Here is a 15,499-nt window from a genome sequence, read left to right as displayed (position 1 = left end):
TAGTGCTAATATTGTTTTTTACCACACAGCAATACATGCTAGATCGATGGAGATAGGTATGCATTTGCAACTTGCACTTGGCTGATTTTTTTTGTGATTTAAATAGGATATTTATAAGTAATCTGATTAATTTAACTGAGGTATCAAGAACAGTATGGAGACAGAACATTCACACCTGTCTGGAAAATTAGCAGTGTAAAGAAATTTATTGGCTGCCTATTATATTAACTTCATTCCTGAAATACAGCTAGATCATCTCTAGCTTATGTGTCTAGCATAGTTTAGGTAATTGTAACTTCTAGAAAAAAATATACCTCAGCCAGACAGCCACTAATTTTTCGGTTTAGCCATACCAGACGTAATCCACATAATTGGAAAAAATTTTTTCTGTTCAAATTAGCCTAGGGTTAATTCTGGAACTGTAAACTGATACAAAAAAATATGTCATCTACTGAACCCGTGGTAAAACAAGTACAAATAGGAGGACTGGTAAGAAAAGGTCTTCATATTATAATCCTAATCTTAAATCGAAATCTTTATGCCTTATAAATACATGTCACTTGCTCTATTAACTTTTGTATAAGTTAACAACCATTTAGTGCATAAATATACTTACCAGTACTTGTAACTTAGGATCTTATGAATTTACACCACGCTTAACTTGTGTGATATTTGTATAATAAGTCTTCAAGAAAGTTACATATTTTACATTCCTGGAAGCAATATAGAGCTGTCATAAGATCTACATCATTTCTTTGTCGTGTTTATCGTGTCGTGTATATATTTTGTTTTTTATGCATCCAGGTTGTTTTGAAACTGATCAAACACTGTGAAGAAGACAGTGGTGGACCTGAACTTGTACAAGGTGTGCTGTTAGGACTGGTTGTTGGTGAAACCTTGGAAATAACAAATTGCTTTCCATTCCCCAGGACTACAGAGAATTCAGATTTTGATGAAGGTTAAACAACTGTTAGTTTTGTATGCTTAGCTAGGCCAATCTAGAAATATGAAGTTATATTTGAATGTAAATTTTCAAAACTTATTCATACTTCCCTAAGTTATATTTGCATCTTTTTTCTTTATATAACTGTAAAAAATCACTGCTGCGTAATACTTAACTAATCACTTAAATTAATTATCAGTAGTTTAGTCATACCATTAGTGGCTAATTACCACCATACCATACTGAAGTAGTCATTATCCTAAGATGTAGACCTTATAAAATGATTTGCAGAATTTAACAGCATCTTGAATTTTATTCCTTGTCAACCCTAAAGTTATTTCCTTATTTTAGTTCAATACAATGAATATCAGATGGACATGATGCGCTCTCTGAGGCATGTCAACATTGACCATCTTCATGTTGGTTGGTATCAATCTTCAAATCATGGCAACTTCGTCAACCGAGCTTTTCTTGACTCCCAGTTTTTATATCAGTCATCTATAGAAGAATCTGTAGTGCTAATTTATGATCCCTTAAAAACAGCTCAAGGATGTCTTTCCCTGAAAGCTTACAGGTTGACTCCTAAAATGATGAGCATGTATGATTCAAAACACTTCACACTGGAAACGTGAGTGCCAGGAAATACTTTTTAGTTAAATTTTGCTTTTAAGTATTAGTTTACCAGCGTAACTTAAGGCTGTTGTTATGAGATGTTTGTGTCATTGTTTACCCGCTTTTATTCATGTAAATTTTTTTGGCAGAATTAAGGCTGAAGGCCTAAGTTTTAATGACATGTATGAAGAAGTTCCGATCAATATAAAAAACTCCCCTTTAAGTAATATGCTCCTGCTCAAATTAAAAAAAGAAAACCCGGTTCCTGAAAAAGTGGAATATCTCAATTTATCGCACAGGTTGTTTTTTGTTGTCTGTATGCATGCCCTGCCAAAACCTTTTTTCAATGAAATGACGAATGTAAATTTAACTCTGTTTCCTTTTCCATCAGTTCATCGTTGGAGCGACAACTCCGATTAATGATGTCATCAGTCGATGAACTCACTCAGGAAAGTGGAAAATTTGTTCAGTATCAACGCTCTGCTGCAAAACAACATCAAAGCAAAGTAGTTTTATTATATTTATAAAACAGTTGCCTTTATAGATATATGGGGATGATGGTGGTGTGGATTGCTTTTAGGTTGGCCTAAAGCCAAGACTAATAGTCTTGCTGTTTGACTCCGAGATAATTGTCTTTGACTCCGTTGCGTTTACTGACTCTATAATGTTTCTTCAAATCAACACCAACTTCATAAAGTCTAATTGTTATATTGTCCGAATAGGTTGTATCAAATTAGAAACATTTACACCATCTTTCCACATTTAAACCAAGCTATAACTCGAATTCAGTAATGATTCCAATTCCGAATAAATCAGCAATAACAAAAGAAATAGCTAAGAGAAGAGAGAGATTTAGAAGAGAGCGATTTAAACCAAACATTAGCTTTTATACTCCCGTATTTTAACCAATGAGCGAATGCCAAACTAGCCATACAATGACACGTATACATGTGTCATGTTACATTCTAAGCTTTTATCACAAAGAATTAAAATCGATTTACATCGGTACAGAAAACCACTTGACACACTTAACTACGTCACATGTCGATTTGTACTAATATTGAATAAGGATTACTAGGAACAATACATTTGAAATTTGTTTAGAGTTTGACTGGAAACACAAAAATTGCTTAACAAATGCCAATTATATAATTATTATAATTTGTTATCACGATCGCCACAGATATGTCATTTCTTGATATCTGTACTTTTTATCACTATTTATTGCTAGTGTTGCTTGAAAAGAATTTATGGTAAGAAATGGTTTGAAAATTGTTTGTAGCTTGTTTACTACAAATTTTTTCTAGTTGCTGTACCAACAGAAGCGTACTGTGGAAAACGCCGCCCGAGCTCAGCGTGGCGAGCCACCACTGCCAGAAGAGGATTTTAATAAGATTTTGCGTCCTATCCAGCAACCGGCCCGCATTGACGCGTTACTTGCTGCTGGTCAGGTTTCTGCTTACTGCGACAAAGTTTCGAGCTTTTCTACACAAAGCTTGGGAAGAATATTCATGGCACAAGCAATGGACAACAAAGATTGATGATTTATGAGCCATTTGGTGATGTTATTGGCTTGTTTTATTGCGATTTCGCATGTTCGTGCGTGTGTCATTGCGTTTTCTGGGATCAGGAGAATAAAGAAATCGTACCGCATGGCTTGTACTTGTAGTATGGGCACTGGGCAGATGCAACACGAGTTTTCATAAAAATAGTTAGAATCCATAAGAAGAAAAACGAGAACAATCATGCTATCAAGTGTAACAATCTTGCACTGAAAACCCAGTCAATGTTATGCATGCATGGATGCATTTTCGATTTGGTAGATATACTAATTCTTGTTCATCTACGAAATTGTCTGTTCAGCGTGGGTTTTGCGGTGAGCAGAAATTTGTCGTCTGCAAAACATTCAGTTGCACTCTGTTGGTCTTTATTTAAGAAAAGAAAAAGCTCTTATTGGTCTAATTAAAGCTAATTTTATAGAGAGATTTCTCGCGAGCAATTTTGTGATTTGACTAAGCGAGCGATCTGGAAAGTTAAAAAAATATAAAATGTGCACGCAAGAAAATCTCTGAAAATATAGTCTAAAGTTTTAAACTTGATTAAAGTTCAATATTAAAAGTTACGAAATATCATTACCGGTAGGCCTGCATGCTTCCTATGAAATTTAACTCAAGCATCACTGGTTAAATGAAAACTGTTCATGCGTAGGGTTTGTGCACTGGCCCATAAAGTCCATAGTTCATTCCGGTTTGTAATCCCTGAAATTTGTTGAGAGTCTTCGTATTTCTATAGACTTATTTGTGTAGGAGATGTTTGGTATAGTTATACCGAGGTAAGCTCGAAGCGAAATCTCTCTTTTATAGTAGGCGGTCGTTTAAGCTTGTAGTGCAGCAGGAAACTTCGTTGAACTATCAAATATTTCTGGCACTTCCAAGTTAAAATGCTTTCTTCAAGCACCAGGACGTTTCGTATTTTCGCTGGTAGAAGACCTGTTTCTTCTGTCCTGAGATTTAATTATGCAGGTTTGTACTATCAGTTTCATTAATACAAAATTTTGTTTTAACTAATATGAAGTTGTGTAATTTCTTACCTAGGCTACCAACCTTACTTGGACTTAAATGGCTTTCATTGTTTTTTGTCCATTTATTTCTTAATGCAATGTTCAAAAAGTATAGCGTGTCTTTTTGCACGAATTCATTTTTATTTGCAGAGGTATATTCAAGGTATCAGGTTTTTTGTGTTAATGGTTCCTTATTATTTGTTGTATTGCAGCCCAAACTTTGCCAAGACATTTCCGCACATCCTGTAAAGCTCTAATATCAAACACTTTGTCACCTAATGAAATAAGGTAGGTTGAACAATCAGATTAATAGTGATCTAGATAACATCCTAATGCAATCTCCAGATCTTCATTTGAAAAAAGAATTTCAATCGCAGTAGTTACAGTCGTCCAATGAAGGCTTCTATTTTTTTAAAGGTTGTCATGGAATAGAGACAAACCTACCTTTGATGTTGATGCAATGGCTCGGTTACTTGATCATGACAATCATGAAATGCGAAAGGACTTTCGTGAATTTGTCAGTGATCCCATAATGACTCCAAAGTACAACATACCATTAGCGGAGGAGAGGGATGTTGCTCTGAAGAGATTAAAGAGAATTTGTGATGTGCGCTGCCCATTGTGACAGCTTGTTGTGCTGTGTTGTTACAATTTCATTTACATTTTTGCTTTGTTTTGGCCCTAACTTTTAACTAGTAACTTAAATAAATATAAATGAGACTGAATGCATTAAGAAAACTTTCATGCTTGTTTCACTCAAAAACTAGTTTAAATTGGAAGTGTACTCATTTTGGTATTAATCTTATTAACAATAGGGACATTTCATATCGGTTCTGGATTTTAAAAACAATCCACTACGGATATTTGCTGCCCATGAGTTGGCTTCCATCATTGATCCAGCCATGTCAACTAAGATGACCGTCCAGTTTAACCTATTTGGTGGAACAGTTCTCAAACTTGGAACAGAAAGGCACCATAAAAAGCTGCTTAAAGGTACTTGAAACGCGTAATAATATATATACTGCTGCATTAAAGGTTTTATGGGTGGCGTGTGGTGAAATACCTTTGGAAATTTTTTCTGAATATATCATTTTTCTGCAGGAATCGACACATTAGATGATGTTGGCTGTTTTGGTCTTACGGAACTTGGTTATGGAAATAATGCAGTTGAAATGGAGACTACAGCAGTGTATGAGAAAGTATGTCAGGTCCTATGTGAACAGTATCTATCTTTACTTGGAATACACTGTGATCATTTCTATCAAAGCAGTAAAATTCCCTAATTCACCTTCATTTAATTAGGGAAGTTGCTTAATTTGTAACATTGTTGCCAGTCTCGGATTGCGTACATTCTAATGTTTGCCAGTTTGTTTTATTCAGCTTAGCGTAGTTTATGAGTTTGGGGCCATCTCTGAGAAGCATTTTGTTTTTGTAATTAGGCATTTGGTCATGGACTATGAGTAAATGTGTGCATAAGTAATCTATGATGTAAGACAACTCAAGTAATGAACAGAAAACTCATTTTAATTGCATGAATGTGCATGTTTGTATTGAATACATTTTTGATTTTGATCAGGTGAATGACCATATTTTTTATATTGAAAATGTGCGTGTCCAACTGTCTGCGCTTGTTTGCATATTTGGACAATTTGCCTGGTTTTGAACTTTTTCAAAATCCACTAGAGCAGTGCTTCTGAACCAGTCCACTGCAAAGGAAGCAAAAACGTTATGGTACAAAAGGTTAACACCAAGAAGTGTGGTCATTGTAAACGCATTTTTAAAAAAGATTGTTTAGTTGCACTCATTTGTAATATGTACGACTAAAAAAATAGTCTATATAATTTGGTTATCTAAATTAGTGGGCCTAAAAAAAATTGTCAGTAAAACTGGGAGCAATTTGAAAAAAGTTGGAAAGCACCAGACTTTAAAGTTGTTGAAATAGGCAAATTCTTTTATGTTATGTGATTAAAGTTTACACTGTTCTATAGGAAACTCAAGAGTTTATAATCAACACCCCAACAACCCTTGCACAGAAGTATTGGATAACAAATGGGGCAGTACATGCTAAGCATGTAATTGTATTTGCACAGGTACTTTTTCAGTAAAGGGCATTGCATTTTCTGATTTTTAAATGCCAGCAGTTGAAAGTGAACTGTTTATTCAGCTTTTAGTTGGAAAGGAAAATCATGGCATCCATGGGTTTCTAGTCAGAATTCGTGATAATGACCTAAAAGTGATGCCCAATGTTCGAGTTGAAGACATGGGTCACAAGATGGGTCTCAATGGAGTGGACAATGCTAAGCTGTTGTTCGATAATGTCAGAATACCTAGGGAAAATCTTTTAAACAAGTAAAATAACTTTCTACATGTAGTTTGAAAAGAGTTAGTATTAGATTTTGGGGATACTAACCTTTTTTACGAATCATAGAAGACGGTACTCTAAAAATTTATTGTTAGTTTACATATAACAAAAAATGTCTTTATCCATAATTATTAATGTTAAGATACTCAGACGTGGAAGCAGACGGAAATTTTACGACGTCAATTACTTCCAATCGAGCAAGGTTTCTGACAGTAGCAGACCAGCTCCTCTCTGGCAGAATTTGCATCGCTTCGATGAGCATGGGTGGAACCAAGGCTAGCCTGGCTGCTGCTTTGCGATATGCTGCCACAAGGTTAACTGTTGGGTCGCGTGGGAAGTCTGACATGGCTATATTAGCATATCAGGTAAACATACCCTAATAATGAAAAATGATAGCTCCAGAAAAAATTAGTGTTATGGTCTCCATTCATTAGTCGCTCTTCATGAGAACAAGTTTAAGTAACAGTTGCCGAGTAATACAAGTTTGATGAATAATTTTACCTGCAATGATATTTTCAGCTACAACAACGAGCTTTGTTGCCACTTATGGCGCGTACCTACGCATTAAATATTGGTTTGGACTATGTGAAAACAAGGTGGGCATTCCAAGCAACTGATGGCTCAGAACATGCCGAAGTTGTCACACTTTGTTGCGCCATAAAACCACTTGTTTCATGGAATTTGGAGAAAGTTGCATCTATTTGTCGAGAAAGATGTGGGGGCCAGGTGCATAAATCGTACCAAGCATTGTTGGTAAATTTTCACTCTATAGTACTTTTAAACAACTTTGTTACACAGGGCTACCTTTCTTGCAATAGGTTTGGCACCTTTATTGGTCTTGCCCATGCAGCCATGACAGCAGAGGGTGACAACAGTGTTCTTATGCAAGTGAGTGGCATGTACTGTCAGCTTCCAAGGGTACAAAGCTGTTAGGACAAGTGTACTTAAGTGTTACATATTTTCAGAAAGTTGCTAAAGAAAGACTTAGTGTATTCAAGCCCCTGAGGAGTGAAAAAACAAAAGAAGGTAAGTATAAATGTCGGAAGCTTTTCAAACTGTCCCCAAACAGTTTCAGGATTATTATCATGAGCACAAATTGAATTTTGGCAGATGTATCCAGTATAGATTTTTTACATTATTTGCTGGTTTGCCGGGAAAATCAAAACTTCACCGACCTCGGAATGAAAGTGAAGGAAGCAGGAAAAAATCTGTTTGAGTCCTGGATGATGCAGGAAAGTGATCTTGTTCAGGTTCGGTTGTTGCTCAAAATGTATGCAGTATAATTGGTGCCATTATCGATGAGTCTAAGTGCCACAACATAGTTTGTTTGTTTCAAATATCGTATCCTTCCCTGTTCCCCCTTAGTGAATGATAAAATATACTTTAGATGGGTGCAAAGTCTTTCGGAGAAAGAATGATTAGTGAGCAAATGACCAAAGTAATAAACAGTGATGAAACAGAAAGCACTTTAAAGCCAATATTGAAACTTTTACACCATCTATATCTTACTGACATAATTGAAAGAAACCTTGGGTGGTTTATTGCCCACGGACATATTCAACCAAAAGAAGCGAAAAAGGTACGGTTTGTTCATGCCAAACTCTATATGTATTTAGCATTCATATTAGAAGAAAGTATCCATTATGAGATGTGATTGGATTAGTAGTTCCCTGGACCATGATTTTATGTCAATGCTTGTTTTTTAAACAGGTAAATCCCCTGTCAGCAGAACTATGCAGGCAACTTGCTCCTCACACACTACATCTCTGTGATTCCTTTAAAATTCCTGATGCAATGATCTCAGCTCCAATTGGCCTTGACTGGGTCGATTATAATGTGGGTGACAATCAAGGAGAAGTCTAAGCCAATTCTAGCAGTGTGAAAATCAATATACTGCAAATGTGTATCATTTATAAATTTTATTTATAGCCGTTTCTTGTGGTCAATAATTGTAGACACACAGGGTACTACAGTGGCGTTTTCATATATTATTATTGTATGTTCCATGGCATTATATGATTATTATGTACGTTTGGTGCATACAAGTGAACAACAACATAGATATTCCTCAATTACCTTTTCCCCATTAATAAAATGTTATTAACAAAGGTATTCACTTATGTTTTCTCCAAATGAGGTACAAGCAAATCAAAATCTTTCAGTATAAATGCTGTGTCAACATAAAACAGAGGATTAATTGAAGTAATTCATTTTTGGCAAACGAATGTTTCTTTCTTCAATTTGCCTCCCAATATGTTCACCGAGTGGCATTCTGCGAAGAAACAACATCTAAATTCATAAAGCATGCATTAAGCCAAATAATTTTTGATATTTATTTCAGTAAGTACTTAGGTTCAAATCTTTCCGACATTGGGTTCTTGGATATACCAGCACCAATTTTTAAATACTCCATTCCAGCCCTGTAGCAAGCAAATTCAGGTTGTGAACAGAAAAATACTGCTTACATGAAGATATTGAAACAGGACTAGTAAATTTCAAGATTAGCACAAGCAAATCATTAGAGCTAATCCTAACTGACTGAACGGAAGAGTCTGAAATCTAAGTAAATTTACCATGCTATCATAGTCCCATTATCAGTACACATAGACAGAGGTGGGATGACTAGATTTACTTCGAGACGTTTGCAAAGATATGTAAGTGCATTTCTGAGATATTCATTGCAAGCCACTCCTCCAGACACTACCTAGAAATAAGAAAATTCTTGCAATAATTCTGGCTTCAACATACTTAAATAAAACTTAAAAACAGATTAACCAATGTTGGCATAGCATGTTTGAAAAATTTCTCTTCATGGCAGAATATGATCGCACGGTGTACACGAGTTAGTATGTGATGCATGATACAATGTTGAATCCATGCTGCTATATCTGCATCATCGACACCTGCTCAAAGGAATAGAAAAATTAATCTACTTCATCTAATTTTATGAGTATCATCATTTTATTGAAGATGGCCGTTTTTATCAATTTACCCAGCTTATCTCTGGTTTTGATTTTCCTCAAGGTAGAAGTTTGGAGTCCACAAAAGGAAAAATTGCACGATCTTTTTCTGCTTTTGTAGAATGGTGATATCAGTTCAAAGCATTCCCTTAAGTAAACATAGCAAACAATTCATAAAATTTCTTGAAAGGATATATTACACCAACACATGTTTTAAAATGCACACATAATCAACATTTCTACTTGTTGCCTGATAGTGCTAGCTCTTCTAAGTTGCTCGCGCTGCTCATCCTGCCATCTCCGTGTCTTTCCAAAATTTTTAATGCACGAGAAATTTTATCTAAAACAGCTCCCGGTGGTTCATCAACGTTGTTCCCAAGGATTTCATAACTGCCTATTTTATGATGACAGAATCAATTCTTACGTCACTACAAATCTTCGCAATCATAAGTAAAGTCTTTAGCTTACCTAGAGTATGTGCAATGCAGAGTATACAATGACCCCCACTAGCTAAAAGTGTCAAGAAAGGGAATTGTACATCGGATGCCATGCGAGGTGTCAATAGATGTGCTTCCATGTGATGAATTGGGATAAATGGCAATCTAGGACAGTGCAATAAGACTTCAAATAATAGCCTACCAGTGAAACCAGAACACAAATGTTAAAACCAACTGTTACTTGAACTCCTTTATTAGTTTTTTGGAATAGTTGAGCCCTTCTATCAAACAGTATGGCAAACCAGGCTTTGTTGCTGTTGCAATAGCATCCAATTCCTACAAAAAATGTAAAACATGTAAGGTAAAAGAATAATATCTGAATTCTTCTCCAAATGTACAGAACTTTTCAAATGCTGAAAAATAATCTACAATGCCTTTACTTTGTACGACACATTTGCTTTCAGCATAACATCTTCAACAACCATTGGCAGATTCTTTCGATGTAATTTTTGTGCAACTCTGGGATCCACACCACCAGCTCTGTCAAACACCAATATAAGGTTTTATAAAACATTCATATAAGGTATCTGACTTACTTGGCAGCGATTGACCAATAAAGATCAAAGCTATTTAAATAGCAATTGAGCAAATATTTAGATGGAAGAAGTACCTTACCTCACATGCTCATTAATTTGAGTGGCTAATGCTTCACCCAGTACATTTCCTTCATTGTCAACCACAGCGGCTCCAGTGTCGTCAAAAGTTGATTCAATACCCAAAATCAATTTGGAACAAGAAGATGAAAGTATCCTGGAGTTCTACGATCACAAAGATATCAATATATGTTTTTTAATCCAGATGGACAATGGAAGAAATAGAAGACTTTTAATAAAAATCTGTTCAAACATGATCAAATTATAAAAAGTTGTAAACTGGTAAGTACCTTTTTTGTAAAATATATGATACATCATGAAACTCTTGCTAATGTACTAATAAGTAATAACTTACAACTTTATCAGCATGTGTTGCAATTCTCCTATAAATCCAGAAAGCTAATGAAAACTTCATTCCTCATTTTTCATAGAGAATTTAATTTAAAAATGATTAACAAATTTAAATGATGATTGCTATCAGGGTAACAAAAGTTTGTGTGCATCAGTTCATGTGTCATACAATCCAGCTGCCACCGTGTAGGCCTATAGACCATGAGAAGGTCATGTACTCTGTTGTTAAAAATAGACGGTCAAGAGAAAAGATATTATATGTACAATGTTGGTTTTAGTTATTTACATGGATAAATTAGAATCAGACTTAGGTTAGTGCACATGGCAGTAGGTGTGCATAGATTTGACGATGTCGCCAGTCTTGATTAGGAAATGAGTCTCAAAATTTTCCATCTCAAGTAGTGATTGCTTTTCACCTAACTGGAGAAAGCTTTGCTAAGGCTTAACTTGAAGTTTAACTTTTCAGAATTCTTAAACTTAAATACCAAACAAATTGTTCCAGACTGTTTATTTACCAAATACACAGATTCTTCGAACGCACAGATTTTTAGTGAAATTTTGTTAGCCAAAACAAAACAACTCCTTGATGAGTACCATATAAAACTTGCTTTGTGACTGATTGTTTTGAAAGCCATAATCTCTGTTTACCTATAACCATTGGCCAAAATCAAATGTTATACTTCACGCTGTAAGCAAAGTACTTTTTATTTCAAAAACAAAAGCAATTATGTTTCAGTAATTTCATTTGCTTAGTATAGGCCTACATACAAAAATCTCAGTCAATTAGGTGATGCAATATATTTGTGTTGAATTTCTAATATGCGTGTCAATTGGTTACCATTAATTAGCTACAAGCGATGTGACCTGACGTGATTGTTCCGAGGTCGGAAAATTCTTTGCAGACATTCCATATTTGGTCAAATATGGCTTACGTAACCTTAGGTGTCTTATTTTAATATGTATGTTTTCTGCAAAATTAGTCTTTTTACATGTAAAATCATATCAACAAACAAATGATTTTAGTTTGTGAGCTCCAAAGAGCTTTATTCATCGATTTTCATAGCAAATTAGGTGTATTGTGGTCTGTGGTGTTGTTTTGGATCAGAAATTAACGATAGTGACGCAATTTTTCTGAACCAATAAAAAAGCTTGGGCATTGACACGCCTCAGTGAGCGAAAAATGTCAATAGACAAACTGCGACCTTGCTCCTGATTTTTTTGCGTACGAACTCGTGAACAAGAAAAGAGATCGATTTAAAATGGTTTCTTTGTTTTGCATGTTTGGGACTATTGGGTTGTGGCGCTCCTCTTTTTTACTAACATTGACCTTTTCCCCGCTTTTAGAGGTTGTTGTGGAGTTGCGTTGTCCCAAAATTGCTACGTCATGAATGAGGTTTTTCTGAAACTGCATTATTTCTTGAACATTACGCTATATAGGCTAATAGGCTATACAAAATATAGTATAGCCTACATGCTGTAGCCTGTGGAGGCTGTTGGTTATGTTGTTATGAGAAATTTGTCGTATATCATATTAGTCATTCTCATATATCAGATTTAGGTTATGTTTTTGAATTGCTTTTCTAAACGTAATTTTATGGCTGAAGGTGATTTTACGTTATCTTTTATGGTTATATTATAGGATTTTTTGTTCGTCTATTTTATCTTTTAAGGCTGATAGTGATAGGCTAAAACAATGTGCTCTTTGTATATAAAACAAAGAAATATATATAGAAAAAATATGAATTAGGCTATGTAAAAAAATTAAATGTTATAATAACATAACTAAATTTTATAACATAGCAACCTAAATCTTACTAAAATCTACCTTCTAATTTTAATCTAGCCCTAATAATCAACCTTGCTAAAATCAACTTTTTGCTTACCCATTCTCCAAACCTAACGGCCTATGTTTAACAATAGATTGTGTGACCTACTTACAGTGAAATAGTTACTCTCTAATTCTGAACCTGTGTTGGTAGCATATTGACCAGTTGTATATCGTGTTTTTTTGGTAACCATCGAACCCATCATACACTGATCTCAGCGCGCTTTTTGACACCAACCTCAGCGTGGACTATCTACTCTGCTTTTTTGTTTGTTCTACTCTCGAACAAAAGATTATTTTATGCCTTTTCAACGTTTAGTTTATTTTATGCCAATTTAAACATAATACAATGTTACATCTTGCACACTATAAACTTGTTCAATGGCAGCATTGATATAAATTTATTTTATAATTGCCGTTGTTAATATTAACGACCAAGCTTTTGTCTCACAGCCAAGTGAATTCTTTGTGGAGAAACAAAAGTTTTATTCATTAATTTTTGGAATTTCACCATGCAAACAACCAAATGGCCACTTTGCCAATTTCAGAATAGAAGTGTTTACTTTCCTAGTAAAAAAATAGAAAATCGTAAGCAATACCAAGCGATATTAAGTAAAAATTTACACAGAAGCTTACTATCACAAGTTTGAAGTCCATCAAACACATATCGCAAATAGCCACACATCCAGTTGCTCGCAGTTTTCTAATGTCAAATTTTAACAGGTAATTGTTCATTAATCAGTTGCATAAAATAACAATGCCAGCTATCTGAATTAGACTGTGAGTCTGGAAGAGATATTCTTTGCATTGGTCTTTTGTTGGTGTTAAAGGTAATATATAATTTTGGGACCAAAACACATATCTAATTGCTACAGAATAAAATTTTCTGGATTAACTGGTAGTTAGATAATAATTGATATATATATATATATCGTTAAAAACAGTATTAGAGGAAATGATACAAACAAGCGTGTTTTTTATCATATAAAAAATAGTATCATAAATATATTTCGAAGCAAATTTCAAATTATATACTTGCTGAATAAGAAATTAAATTCCTTTGTTCTGAGGTTGAATATCTTTGAACTTTTAAACATCTTGAACATTTTTACTAATCTCCAATCCTTTAGAGTGGTGGAGGGAGAAAAAGAGTAGCAGTAGAGAATAGTAATCATGTGTCGAAATACAAAACATGCTGAAATCAGTGACATTTGTGTTTTTATGTGTTAGTTATGTCCATTTTCTGACATGTGTTGCTGATATTACTGACTGGAATTTTATGTACACATATGGATCTGCTTTAATCGCAGTGCATGAAAATAAGCATTTATTTATGCTGGTTCATTTATATATGTATCATACATCAATAACCAAACATTTGTGTTTCCTGTTTTAAGTACAACTACCTTTGATGTGCCATCAAATTATTAAGATCCGGTTCATTGATGACTTATCCTTACTCTGTTGTGTTCATTAAGAGCTTCATAAAGTGAAAGGGTTATAGTGAAAAGGTTATAGTATATAGTTAAAGTGAGTGAAAGGGTTTTTTCATACTTTGAAATTCAGAATAACAATTTTGCTTTTTTACCTTTAAAATCAATTGTGTGGACCAAATCTTTATTCAGTTGCAGTCAAATTGAGTTATATTTATATAAATATTATGATACTTTGGGTTTGGGCTATATTGCTTTGTGTTGCATGGTTTGATAGTAAAATATTGAATAGGCCTAGAGCATTTTATGATGATGACAATAAGTTTTATATACCCTAGTTTTAAATGGATTATAAAATTTAAAAGGTTAACCTGTTAAAAGATACAGACAAGTATTGCAGGTTTCATAGCTTTTAAATGTGTTGTACATTTTCTCATAAGCTGTTAATAAGGTTTGCCATTTATTGTAATTTATTTTTAAAATACAATTTAGTGAACATACTGGTAGGTAGGGTACACCTAATATCTGGGATCCGAAAGACTTGACAAATTAGTATTTATTTACATTAGGGAAGCAACTAACTATCAGATGCCTTATAGCATGTCATGTGTATCTATAAATAAGCTTTGCATGTTATGTCTTTGAAAAGACGCCTGTATGCTCCGTGCTCAGTCATATATGTTTGGTCACTTCACTTATGTTACGCTACTGTATGTAACAAAACGTTGGTCACGCAAAGAGTGTAGTTATTCTTATATCATATCCTGAAACAGTGTTTGTTCTGTCATAGGGTTTGTGATTAGTCAGTCGCAAACATGTGAAGTTTTATCTACCATTAACTTATTTACCGTTACCTTATTGACCTGAATTAGCTTAAATGTCATTAAGACTGCAAAATACTTTAAAGGATTTAGTGTCGGTAAAGTTGTTTTAATCCGTTGGTGGACGTATTTTGATTATCTATAAAAGAGTGTTTTGCTTGTGATTAATTTAAGTCAACAAGGTTTCTTTACTTGATTTTGGTAGATTTTGTTTTTTTTATTCAGTTTTAAACATTGTGGAGTGTGAAGTTCACTTCTTCATGCCATTTGAAAAAAGTTGTGAGATCATAATCTTTCATTGTTTGGTATTGACGTTCATAAGTGAGCTAGGCACTTTGTTGTGGATCCAGCTTTTATACCAATCTGCTGTCATTGAAAATATATATAATGCATCTTGATCTATGCTTGCTAAATGTACTAAGACAATATGACATGTAAGAGGTGAATTGTGTAAAATAGCACATCTGGTGAGTAGTGATGGTAGTAGGTCTTACATAGTTCTACCATATGGCACCATCTGCAATATGCAGTCCAGCTGTCAG

The 15,499-nt window shown here is 34.4% G+C and overlaps 3 protein-coding genes across 3 annotated transcripts; 2 read left to right on the top strand and 1 right to left on the bottom strand.

Annotated features, from left to right (window-relative positions):
• Positions 1 to 332: 332 nt before the first annotated feature.
• LOC143450367 (eukaryotic translation initiation factor 3 subunit H-like) lies at positions 333 to 3,208 on the top strand. The gene is made up of 6 exons (XM_076950883.1): positions 333 to 489; positions 805 to 958; positions 1,295 to 1,571; positions 1,705 to 1,854; positions 1,947 to 2,061; positions 2,863 to 3,208. The coding sequence occupies exons 1-6, from the start codon at positions 442 to 444 to the stop codon at positions 3,094 to 3,096; spliced, it is 978 nt and encodes a 325-aa protein (XP_076806998.1). The 5' UTR covers positions 333 to 441; the 3' UTR covers positions 3,097 to 3,208.
• Positions 3,209 to 3,795: 587 nt separating this feature from the next.
• Positions 3,796 to 8,589, top strand: LOC143449896 (uncharacterized). Its single transcript, XM_076950224.1, has 14 exons — positions 3,796 to 4,077; positions 4,328 to 4,403; positions 4,533 to 4,722; positions 4,931 to 5,108; positions 5,217 to 5,314; positions 6,104 to 6,205; positions 6,280 to 6,464; positions 6,620 to 6,842; positions 6,997 to 7,203; positions 7,276 to 7,365; positions 7,443 to 7,503; positions 7,588 to 7,727; positions 7,865 to 8,056; positions 8,188 to 8,589. Exons 1-14 carry the CDS (start codon positions 3,996 to 3,998, stop codon positions 8,338 to 8,340), a joined length of 1,977 nt encoding a protein of 658 aa, XP_076806339.1. The 5' UTR covers positions 3,796 to 3,995; the 3' UTR covers positions 8,341 to 8,589.
• On the bottom strand, positions 8,382 to 11,723 carry LOC143449897 (tRNA N6-adenosine threonylcarbamoyltransferase, mitochondrial-like). The gene is made up of 11 exons (XM_076950225.1): positions 10,883 to 11,723; positions 10,550 to 10,692; positions 10,315 to 10,414; positions 10,116 to 10,210; positions 9,906 to 10,039; positions 9,681 to 9,831; positions 9,470 to 9,585; positions 9,253 to 9,380; positions 9,051 to 9,181; positions 8,826 to 8,897; positions 8,382 to 8,749 (listed from the first exon to the last, which is right to left on the bottom strand). Exons 1-11 carry the CDS (start codon positions 10,940 to 10,942, stop codon positions 8,671 to 8,673), a joined length of 1,209 nt encoding a protein of 402 aa, XP_076806340.1. The 5' UTR covers positions 10,943 to 11,723; the 3' UTR covers positions 8,382 to 8,670.
• Positions 11,724 to 15,499: the final 3,776 nt, after the last annotated feature.

Source organism: Clavelina lepadiformis, chromosome 3 (assembly GCF_947623445.1).
Source record: "Clavelina lepadiformis chromosome 3, kaClaLepa1.1, whole genome shotgun sequence".
Lineage (NCBI taxonomy): Eukaryota > Metazoa > Chordata > Ascidiacea > Aplousobranchia > Clavelinidae > Clavelina > Clavelina lepadiformis.
This window is presented reverse-complemented; position numbering and strand designations above follow the sequence as displayed.

Excerpts from the sequence above, each read along its gene's own strand:
- LOC143449896 (XM_076950224.1), top strand. The coding sequence starts at position 3,996 with ATGCTTTCTTCAAGCACCAGGACGTTTCGTATTTTCGCTGGTAGAAGA. Across the intron at positions 5,109-5,216 it reads CCATAAAAAGCTGCTTAAAG|GAATCGACACATTAGATGAT; the intron begins GTACTTGAAACG and ends ATTTTTCTGCAG. Across the intron at positions 7,504-7,587 it reads GAGTGAAAAAACAAAAGAAG|ATGTATCCAGTATAGATTTT; the intron begins GTAAGTATAAAT and ends GAATTTTGGCAG.
- LOC143449897 (XM_076950225.1), bottom strand. The coding sequence starts at position 10,942 with ATGAAGTTTTCATTAGCTTTCTGGATTTATAGGAGAATTGCAACACAT. Across the intron at positions 9,832-9,905 it reads CTGCATTGCACATACTCTAG|GCAGTTATGAAATCCTTGGG; the intron begins GTAAGCTAAAGA and ends ATCATAAAATAG. Across the intron at positions 9,182-9,252 it reads AACATGCTATGCCAACATTG|GTAGTGTCTGGAGGAGTGGC; the intron begins GTTAATCTGTTT and ends TCTTATTTCTAG.
- LOC143450367 (XM_076950883.1), top strand. The coding sequence starts at position 442 with ATGTCATCTACTGAACCCGTGGTAAAACAAGTACAAATAGGAGGACTG. Across the intron at positions 490-804 it reads AAGTACAAATAGGAGGACTG|GTTGTTTTGAAACTGATCAA; the intron begins GTAAGAAAAGGT and ends TTATGCATCCAG. Across the intron at positions 959-1,294 it reads GAATTCAGATTTTGATGAAG|TTCAATACAATGAATATCAG; the intron begins GTTAAACAACTG and ends TCCTTATTTTAG.